The sequence below is a fragment of the Zingiber officinale genome, chromosome 11B (assembly GCF_018446385.1).
Source record: "Zingiber officinale cultivar Zhangliang chromosome 11B, Zo_v1.1, whole genome shotgun sequence".
NCBI lineage: Eukaryota > Viridiplantae > Streptophyta > Magnoliopsida > Zingiberales > Zingiberaceae > Zingiber > Zingiber officinale.
In genome coordinates, this window is record NC_056007.1 from 77,404,508 (window position 1) to 77,415,452 (window position 10,945).

The 10,945-nt window shown below is 47.6% G+C and overlaps 1 protein-coding gene across 1 annotated transcript; it reads left to right on the forward strand.

Moving 5' to 3' along the window:
* The first annotated feature begins 5,545 nt into the window (after window positions 1-5,545).
* Window positions 5,546-8,299, forward strand: LOC122034495 (G-type lectin S-receptor-like serine/threonine-protein kinase At2g19130). The gene has a single exon (XM_042593774.1). It carries the CDS (start codon window positions 5,711-5,713, stop codon window positions 8,084-8,086), a length of 2,376 nt encoding a protein of 791 aa, XP_042449708.1. The 5' UTR covers window positions 5,546-5,710; the 3' UTR covers window positions 8,087-8,299.
* The last annotated feature ends 2,646 nt before the right edge of the window (window positions 8,300-10,945 follow it).

Here is a 10,945-nt window from a genome sequence, read left to right on the forward strand (position 1 = left end):
ACCCAACGATGTCCATGCCCCATTGGTAGAACGAGCAAGATACTTTGGATTCCTTCATTTCCTTGGTCGGTCGATGCAGAAGGTTGTGAAACTTCTAGCAGGACGGGCAGGTGGCTACCGTCCGAGCGACATCTTCTTGGAGGGTTAGCCAAAAATATCCGGCTAGGAGTATCTTTCGAGCTAATGCACAACCGCCTAGATGGTCTCCACAGGAATCTTAGTGCACTTCCCACAGAATGTATTCGGCATCTTCTGATCCGACGCATTTGAGTAGGGGCCTCGAGAAGACTCTCTTATAAAGCTAGTCCCTGACCAAGGTGAACCGTCCATCCCTCTTCTTCAGCAAGCGAGCTTCTTCCTGATCGGTAGGTGTAACTCCCGACCACAAGAACTCTATCAGAACAATCCTCCAGTTGTTCGGGAAGGTTATTCCTTCCATTCGGTTAATATGTGCCATGAGCGAGACCTGTTCGATCGGCTGCCCTATGATGATCGGTGATAACGAACTAGCTAATTTTGCCAACTCATCTGCCGCCTAGTTCTCTGATCGGGGGATTTTTTGTATAATGACCTCCTGAAAGTTGGTCTTCAGCTTCTCGAAAGTTTTCGCATAGAGCCTGAGGCGGGCATTGCTTATCTCGAATGTCTTGGATAGCTACTGAGCGGCCAATTGAGAGTCCAAGTGGATGAGGACTTTAATGGCTCCCACATGTCGGGTTGTCTGTAGGCCGACTATCAATGCTTCATATTCAGCTTCATTATTGGTGGTGCGATAGTCCACCCGCATGGAAAGCTGCATCCGGTCTTCCCGTGGTGAAATGAGCAAGATGTCGATTCCGTTACCTTGTTGAGTAGACGAGCCATCGACATATATCTTTCATGTTACCTTCGGCTCGACATTCTGGACTTCTATGATGAAATCCGCTAAGACCTGTGTCTTGATTGTCATTCAGAGTTGATATTATATGTCGAATTCGTTTAGCTTTGTAGTCCATTTGATTAGCCTCTCAGATGCCTCGCGGTTGAGAAGGACTTGTCCCAAGACGCTGTTAGTTAGCACAATGATTAAGTGTGCTAGAAAATATGGACGAAGTCGCTGAGCGATGAGTATTAACGCATAAGCCAAATTTTCCAGACCGGTATAGCAAGACTTAACATCCTTCAATATATGACTTAAAAAGTATACAGACTGTTGTTTTGCCTAACTAAAGTCGATCCAACCGCATGTTCGTTGGACGATAGATAGATCCAGAGTGGCTCACCAACATTGGCTTGGCTAATACAGTCAAGGAGTTAAGATATTCCTTAAGCTCTTCCAACACCTGATCACACTTGGCATCCCACTGGAATTTTGTAGCTTGACGAAGCACTTTGAAGAATGGCAGGCTTCGATCGGATGACTTGGATATGAACTTGGACAATGTTGTGATCCGACCGGTCTGACGCTGAGCTTCATTCAAGCTCTGAGGCGGTGACATGTCTTGTAGCGCCTTAACCTTGCTTGGATTGGCTTCGATGCTCCTCTCGGTGGCGATGTAACCCAGGAAGTGGTCGCTCTTTGCACCGAACAGACACTTACTCGAGTTCAGTTTTATCCTATACGCCCTCAGAGTCTGGCAAGTCTCCTCGATGTTTGTGCACAGGTCAGTAGCTCGGAGAGATTTTATTAATATATCGTCGATGTATACCTCCATGTTATGATCGATCTACCGTCGGAACACCTTGTTCGTCAGCCTCTGGTATGTGGCGCCGGCGTTCTTCAGTCTGAACGGCATCACGTTATACGTCTTGTCAGCCGTAATGAAGCTGACCTTCTCCTGGTCTTCTCGGACGAGTGACACTTGATGATGCAAATCAGCTTGCAACCCGCCGTTGAGTCCACCATCTGGTATATCCTGGGTAACAGATAGAAGTCTTTTGGGCATGCCATGTTCAAGTCACAGAAGTCGATGCAGACCCACCATTTATTGCCCGGCTTGAAGACTAACACAACGTTAGTGAGCCAACTCGGGAATTGGACTTCCCTTATATGGCCAGCCTCCAACAACTTCTCTATCTCCGCCTGGATGATCAAATTTTACTCCGCGCTGAAGTCCCTCTTTCTTTGCTTCACCAGTCGAGCGTCCGATCAGACATGAAGCTCATGCTGAGCCACACTTTGGGAGATACCGAGAAGCTCATGTGTTGACCAGGCGAACACATCGTGATTATTTCTGAGACATACGACCAGCTCTGCCTTCCTCTTGCTTTCCAGATCGGCGGCGATGAAGGTGGTTTCCTCTGTCCGGCTTGGGTGGATCTGAACCTCCTCCTTTTCTTCGTATACCAATGCAGGAGGACTCTCGGTGACGGCATTCACCTCCAAGCGCGGATTCTTCCAAGCGCTTCTCACTTCGGACTTGACCATCTCGACGTAGCATCACTAAGCGGCCAGCTGATCGCCTTGACTTCGCCCATCCGGTCGTCCACGGGGAACTTTATCTTTTGGCAGTAGGTAGACACCACCGCCAGAAATTCGTTGAGGGTCGGTCAACCCAATATGATATTGTAGGCCGACGGTGCATCCACCACTATGAAGTTTGTGGTCCTGGTTCTCCTCGGTGGCTCTTCCCTGAGCAAGATGGTCAGTCGGGCTTGTCCGAGTAGTAGTACTTCGTTGCTTGTGAAATTGTAGAGAGGGGTGGTCATAGGCAGCTGCTCATTTCGATCGATTTGCAATTGATTGAACACCTTCTTGAAGGTGATGTTCACCGAACTCTCTGTATCAACAAAAGTTTGATAAATAGTTTTATTAACAATTATCGCTCGGATGATCAGTGCGTCATTGTAAGGAATCTCCACTCCCTCTAAATCTCTGGGACCGAAGCTTATCTTGGGCCCTTCGGCCTTCTCCCTACTGCATCCCACGGCGTGGATTTCCAATCACCGAGCGTACGACTTCCTGACCATGTTGGAGTCACCGCCGGTCGGTCCCCCGACGATTATGCCTATTTCTCCTCGGGCTGCATTGCTTCTGTTTTCTTCCTCCCGAACAAAAGACCTATTTTGCTCAGTCGGGACTCGGGAGGTATTCACGTTATCCCTCCGCTGGTGCTGATGGCGTCGCTCGGGCTCCCTTCGATCACCCTCTTGCTGCCCGGTAAATTGATGCCTATGTCACGGATTAGGAGATGGAGATCGGTGGTGGTATCCTCTTGGAGTCGGTCGGCTGACGATCGGTGTCAGATCGTAGCAGTTGCATGTGTTGTGTATCATCGACTGATGGAAAGAGCAGAACATTGACGTCCATACCTTGCCTCTTGTCGCCTTCTACCGACTGGAGGCCACATGCTGCATGACATGTGTCTTGGCCTCCGGGGGTGGCCTTGCTCCCTCTGCCCTTGTCCCTTTGGGCCGCTAGTGGTTGTTCGACGATCGCCACTCGGGCGCCGACACAGGCTTGGCCGGCGTTTCCTTCTTCCTCGTTGCCTGTGCTTCTTCCACATTTATGTATTCATTGGTCTTCCTGTGTAGGTGGTCGAAGTCCATGGGCGACTTTCTGATGGGCGACCGGAAGAACTCTCCTTCAACGAGTCCCTGGATGAAAGCGTTCATCAACATCTAGGAAGAGATCGATGGAATATCCATGACTACTTGGTTAAAGTGCCTGATGTACGCTTTGAGTGTTTCCTTGGACCCCTGCTTTAGGGCAAAGAGGTCGACGCTTGTCTTCTGATAGTGTCGGCTGCTAGCAAAATAGTGTTGGAATGCAACTCAGAAGTCCTTAAAGTTACGTATTGATCCATCCGACAGTCTTCGGAACCAGCAGTGCACTGAGCCAGAGAGAGTAGTGAGAAAGACTCGGCACTTCCCCTCATTTGTGTATTGGTGCAGCGTGGTCGTGTTATCAAACTTATCCAGATTATTATCTGGATTGGTGGTTCCATTGTATTCCCCGATCGTCAGTGGGGTATAGTGTCTGGATAGAGGGTCACACAAGATCTCCTGAGAGAACTGCATGTTGATCCGTTCAAGCGAAGCGTGGTTTCTGGGCACCTTTTCCTTTTCGCACATCCCGAACGGGAGGGTCGTCCAAGGATGATCCTTGTTCCTGGTTCGCCTGAGCTATTTCTGAAGGGGTTTGGAACAAGGCGCGGTGAAAGGGGATGAGCGAGAGCGACGCTTCCCCCTGCGTGCCTGTTGACTCTCTGTTTTGCCCCCATATGGAAACTTGTTTCGGTTGGTCTTCTAATCTCACTCGCCCTCCTACTACCGACATCGCCAGCTGCTGCACTTGCCGATCGACTAGTGCCTGCTGCTGCTGTTGCTCGAACATCTTCACCGCTCGGGCTTGCACGAGCATGTCGAGCTCCTCTTTGGTGAGAGTCATGGTGGTGAGTCGTCCAGCGTCCTCCATCTTCTCAACTCGGATGCAGGTTAAGTTCCCACAGACGGCGCTAATATAATCCTCTCCGAAAGTTGATGAGATAAAAAGATGGGGATGTGGACGTTCTGCTGACCGCTTGTAGACTCAGCTTCGCCCTGCAAAACAAATGACGTCAGTGTCGAGCCAGGGAAGGGGTCCCCGACGTTGGCCCTCCGACGCTCAAGTTAGTTACCGGTGATGAAGTAGAAGGCGGAGCAACAAGAATGAAACTATAGCGCCAATAGTCCATCGTGTACCTCCACCGATACTTGGACCCCCTTTATATAGAGCTCCTGTAGCGCGCGTGCCCACTTCTAAGGCGGGCATGCTTCCCAAAATTTCTCCTGAAAAAACTTATCAGTAAAGTGTCTCTGACATAATATCTCAACAAGTCGAGCATATCTTTGAATTGACAGTAGAAGTTTTCGTCGTACGATATTCTGATTGATCATGCTTGGTGTCAGCGACACTAACTCCCAAAAGGATGTCGATAGATAACACAGGGGGTCTGCTGCTAGGCCGAGCGGAATAGTCGCTCGGCCAAAGTTTCGCTGCGCCCGTACTATGTCCGCTCGGTCGTAACTCCGCTGCGACTGCCGAATTCTGTTGTCAGGTCGAGCACGGTAGCTGCTCGGTCAGGATACCATATCCTCCTGGCATCCAACACCTCCTTAAGCATAGGCTGTTCGGTGCATCCCCCAAATCAAAGGTAGGGTTGGATCTGACACCTTCTCCTCCCGATCGGGGACTTGATTGCCCGATTGACCAATACACTTATCGTTCGTCCGATCATATGATACCCCGAACGTTGACCGTCTTGACTTTGACTTCCATCGTGACAACTATCCCGCAGGATGGACCCCTCCTTATCACTGCATCATTTATTTATTATGTTGAAAAAAAAATTATTGAATAAACACGTTCATAATATTATTAACACTATTGATAAATATTATTTATAAATATTAATAAATTATATATAAAAAAATTTTCGTTTAATTTAATGAACCGTTTAAATTTATTTATTTAATTGATCTAATTAGTGAATGAATATAAATAAATTCGTAACAAGTGAACTTATTCACTGATATTCGTTCAATTCCCTTTCCAACGGTATCCTTAATTGGACCATGCAATAAATTGAGAAGGTGTTGGTACATCTCACTTTCTTCGTTCCTCTGTGGATCGGCCTCATAATCTTCGGCGACGATCTCTCGCAGCCGCCACACACTGTAGAAAAAATCACGTAACCTCATCTTCTTTCCTATAAGATTAGCGATCGCGGTGATTGCTCAACTACCAAACATGGCTGCCTCCATTGCTTCATGCTTCCTAATATCCTTCTTCCTCAGCGTAGCTCTGCTTGGGCATGCTGACGACAGGCTCCTCCGAGGCCAATCCCTCTCCGGAGATCAAACCATGGTCTCCGAAGGCGGGAAGTTTGAGTTGGGCTTCTTCTCTCCGGGACACTCCGGGAACTACTACGTCGGAATCTGGTACAAGGTCCCCAAACAGCAAGTGGTTTGGGTGGCCAACAGAGACGCCCCTGTTTCCGATCGCTCATCCTCGCAATTCAAACTCGATGGCCATGGCAACCTTGTCCTCCTCGCTGGCCCAGACCGCCTGGTTTGGTCATCCAATTCGTCGAGCACCTTTCCTTCAGCCTCCGCGGTCGCCGTCCTCCTCGACGATGGCAACCTCGTTCTGCAGGAAGATAATCGCACTTCCGGTGAATTATTGTGGCAGAGCTTCGATCACCCCACCAACACTTATCTCCCCCGAGCTAAGCTTGGGTACAACAAGTTAACCGGCGCCAACCGGTTCCTTACGTCGTGGAAGAACCTGGAGGACCCTTCGCCGGGGAAGTTCACCTTCGAGATCGACCCGAACGGTGTCACGCAGTTCTACCTGGTGAAGGAGAGGCGGGAGAGGTACTGGACCACCGGCGTTTGGAACGGAGAGATCTTTAGTGCCGTGCCGGAGATGAGATCGGGCTACTTCGTCAACTTCACCAACGTGTCGAACAGGGACGTCAACGAGTTCTCCTACTACGTCTTCGACCCCAACGCCATCCACAACTTCATGCTGGATTCCTCCGGCGAGATGGTTCGCCGAAAATGGGACAACGGAACCGGCGAGTGGCTGCGGTTCGCAATGCTGCCGAGGGATCCTTGCGACGTGGAGGGGAGGTGCGGGGCTTTCGGCAGCTGCAACAATTACAGCTCTTCCTTCTGCCAGTGCTTGCAGGGGTTCCAGCCGGGGTCTTCCAAGGACTGGAATTTGGGAGATCAAACTGAGGGATGCATCAGAAACGTTCCTCTTCGGTGCGGAGAAGATGATGGATTCGTCGTCGTATCGAACACGCTGTTGCCGGTGAATTCCACGAGCTTGTCGTCTGCCAGCAGCAGAGAAAATTGTCGAACTGCTTGCTTGAAGAATTGCTCCTGTACTGCTTACGCTTATGCTTCACGGTGTTTGGTGTGGCACGACGATCTCTTCGATCTCAAATCGTTGTCTTCCAGCTCAAGCGTCGAAGGCTATACCGTTAACGTTCGAGTCGATGCTTCAGAATTGCGTGATCGTAAGAGTGGCAAAAAGTGGAGGACGATCGTTCTCATCACGATGGTGGGCGGTGCTGTCATCGTCATTCTTGTCGTTTTGGGGAAGAACTGGAGTCGCCGGAGAAGGAAGAGTGAAACTTTGGAAGTAGTGGAAGGCCCTCTGGTTTCGTTTGATTACAAGTTTCTGAAACGAGCCACCAAGGACTTCTCGGAGAAGCTCGGGCGGGGAAGCTTCGGAGCGGTGTTTAAAGGCGAGCTGCCTGACTCCGGTGAACTGATCGCCGTCAAGCGGCTGGAGAGCGTTCGGCAAGGCGAGAAGCAGTTCCGGATGGAGGTCACCACCATCGGGCTGATCTACCACATCAACCTCATCCGCCTCCGTGGCTTCTGCTGCCACGGCGATCACAGGCTGCTCGTCTACGACTACATGGTGGGAGGTTCGCTGGATTCGTTTCTGTTCAATCCCGACGCTTCCCGAGTCCTGCGCTGGAAGAGGCGGCGCATGATCGCGGTGGGGATCGCCCGCGGCCTGGCTTATCTCCACGAGAACTGCAGGGAATGCATCATGCACTGCGATATCAAGCCGGAGAACATCCTTCTCGACGCCGACATGACCCCCAAGATCGCGGACTTCGGCATGGCCAAGCTCCTCGGCCACGAGTTCAGCCGGGTGCTCACCACCGTGAGAGGGACCTTCGGCTACCTCGCCCCCGAGTGGATCACCGGCTCCGCCATCACGCCCAAAGCCGACGTTTACAGCTTCGGAATGGTGCTCTTCGAGATCATTTCCGGCCGGCGAAACAGGGACCGGTGCGAAATGTGGAACCATCTCTACTTCCCTCTCTTCGCTGCGATCAAGTTGCACGAAGGAGCCGGCGGCGGTTGCTTGGCGGACTCTAAGTTGAAGGGAGAAGCGGACGAAGATGAGATCGCGAGAGTTTGTAGGGTCGCCTTATGGTGCATACAGGATCTGGAGAGCAGCAGGCCGACCATGGGAGAAGTTGTGAGGCAGCTCGAAGGAGTCTTGGACGTTGCTTTGCCACCAATTCCAACTCTGCTCAAAAACATGAATGTGTGCGATGAAACAGACGAAGAGGACATGTCCTCCAGCGTCTGGTGATGAAATATGAGCAGTGTGGTAAAGTTAGATGAACAATCCACATCATCATCATCATCATCATCATCATCATCATCATTTCTTCTGTGACAAATATTGAAAGTAAAAAGGGACAGCCCGGTGCACGAAATTCCTGCCATGTAGGATCCTGGGGAAGGATTCATTATACACAACCTTACCCTACTTTATTGCAAGAGGCTGTTTCTAGGATTCAAATCCGTGACCTTTTGATCACATGACAACAATTTTACCATTGCGCCAAGACTCCCATTCTGTGACAAACATTGCGACAAACATTGAAAGTGCCGGGGGAAAAACAAAAGGTTGTATGACGAGCAAAAGTAGCCATGCGCCTCAAGGAGAAGCAACCTCGTTGCTACCAGCTTGAGCTGTTGCTCTCTTCTTGGCAAAGTACTCCTCTGTGCGTGATACATTTTTGGCTACTGATGGTTCTCGTAAAACCTAAGCCGCATGAATTCTAGACAATCATAGTAAGAATTCGAATAGGAAAAACAAGAACATATGAGCATGGATCTTTGTTTCATCGAGAACACGACATAAGGAAATAAATACTGTAATTACAAGAAACCTGAATGCAGCGGAATCGTCATGGTTCTTCGTGCAGAGCTCGTCGATCCAACAATCCTGCGGAAGAAGGAGGAGAAGAAGGTTGGACTTCCAAAGGAGTTAGGGTTGACGGCGCCAGATTCTCTTCGTCAATAGGGAACGAAGAGACGTCTCAAGATTACCCTAATCCTCTGGGGACCAACCCATTACATAGTGCACATCTATTATCAACGCATCGATGATAATAGATGTGGGACTATAAATCCATATATACTAAACATCTATTATCAGCAAATAGATCATAATAGATGCGGGATTATAGGTTCTACACATATGAGATCCACATCCAATTACTCGAAACCCACTAGACATAAGTTAGATCACTTTAAAGGATTCAGATTGTATTCACGTGTACAACTGCCAAATAAGCCCACCAAATAGGGATAATTTTATCCAGCAATCTCCCACTTGGGCTATATGTGAGTTGTATGTGAAATACAAGTAAAACTTTAGTTGATATCAAACTTTATTGGTATAAAATATCCCTATAAAAAATCTGGTCCATTAATTTTATTGGTATAGGACTAAAGAGGTCATAGCTACTGTATATGATCATAACAAGCCCCAACAGTAATCACAATACCAATATCATTAATGACATAGATCAAGATGTGGATGTGTAGAGTGGAAATTACATGAAATGTGATCAATACATGTTAATTTCCAACTGGTCCTAAGATGACCTCAAAAGAGGTTAGATCATATTTGCAAAATACTTTATGCTAAACTGCAATAGAAAATCATGATCAACTTTATGATTCCAAAAAGAATCTTTATCATATTTACAAACACCAAATGCTAAACAATAGTAGTAAATGATGATATCACAGTCAGAGTGTCAAACAAACATATAAATTCCCATTAGTGTTTTGAACTTTAAGTACGTACAATAATCAAAACAAAATGTTTGTCTTTATTATCAAATATAGAGCAATAAGATAAATACAGACTCCCACTAGATGAGTTCTTCTTCCATAAGAAGGACTCCCATATCCACAACATGCGCATGAAACACCTTAGGCACCAAGCCTTTGGTAAGTGGATCGGCCAACATGGAATCTGTGCTGATGTGCTCTACCATGATCTGACAACTTTGAACTCTTTCTTTAACCGCTAGAAACTTGATGTCGATATGTTTAGATTTCGACAAACTGTGGTTGTTCTTGGCATAAAGTTCTGTGGCCTTGTTATCACAGTAGATCCTCAGTGGCCTGTCAATACCATCAACAATCTGTAATGCTGTGATGAAGTTCCGCAGCCAAATCCCGTGATTGGATGCTTCGTAGCATGCTACTAACTCTGCCTCCATAGTAGAAGTGGCTACTAACGTCTGTTTGACGCTCCTCCAAGATATAGCCCCTCCAGCAAGCATGAAGATATAGCTCGAAGTAGATTTTCTGCTATCCAAGCATCCAGCAAAATCGGAGTTTGAATATCCAATCACCTCCAAATGATCTGATCTCCGATACGTGAGCATATGTCCTTTGGTTCTTTACAAATACCGCATCACTCTCTTTACCGCTTTCCAATGTGACGATCCTGGGTTACTAACAAATCTGCCTAACATCCCCACTATAAATGCTATATCTGGTCGAGTACAAACTTGTGCATACATGAGACTTCCCACTGCTGACGCATATGGGAATTGCTCCATCTCCTTTATTTCAAGTTCTAGCCGTGGACACCGCTGCAAGCTGAACTTGTCACCTCTTGACACAGGTGTGTCACCGGGTGTACAATTCTGCATACCATATCTTATAAGCACCTTTTCAATATAGGCCTATTGTGAAAGTCCAAGAATACCTCTTGAACGATCACAATATATCTGTATGCCTAAAACAAAGGATGCTTCACCAAGATCTTTCATTTCAAAATTACCAGATAGAAATGACTTGGTTTGATGCAGCATACCCTTATTATTGCTCGCAAGCAATATATCGTCCACATACAAAACAAGTATAACAAATTTGCTCCCACTGAACTTGACATATATGCACTGATCAACAGGGTTCTCTTTAAATCCAAATGAGGTAACCACTTGACCAAATTTCCGGTACCACTGACGGGATGCCTGTTTTAAACCATAAATGGATTTTTTTAATCTACATACTAGGTGTTTTGAGTCGTTAGACTCAAAGTTCTCTGGTTGCGCCATATATATAGACTCCTCTATGTCTCCATTGAAGAATGCAGTCTTTACATCCATTTGATGTAGCTCCAAATCATAATGAGCTA

What these genes read in the sequence shown, in the direction of transcription:
- LOC122034495 (XM_042593774.1), top strand. Translation starts at nt 5,711, where the DNA reads ATGGCTGCCTCCATTGCTTCATGCTTCCTAATATCCTTCTTCCTCAGC.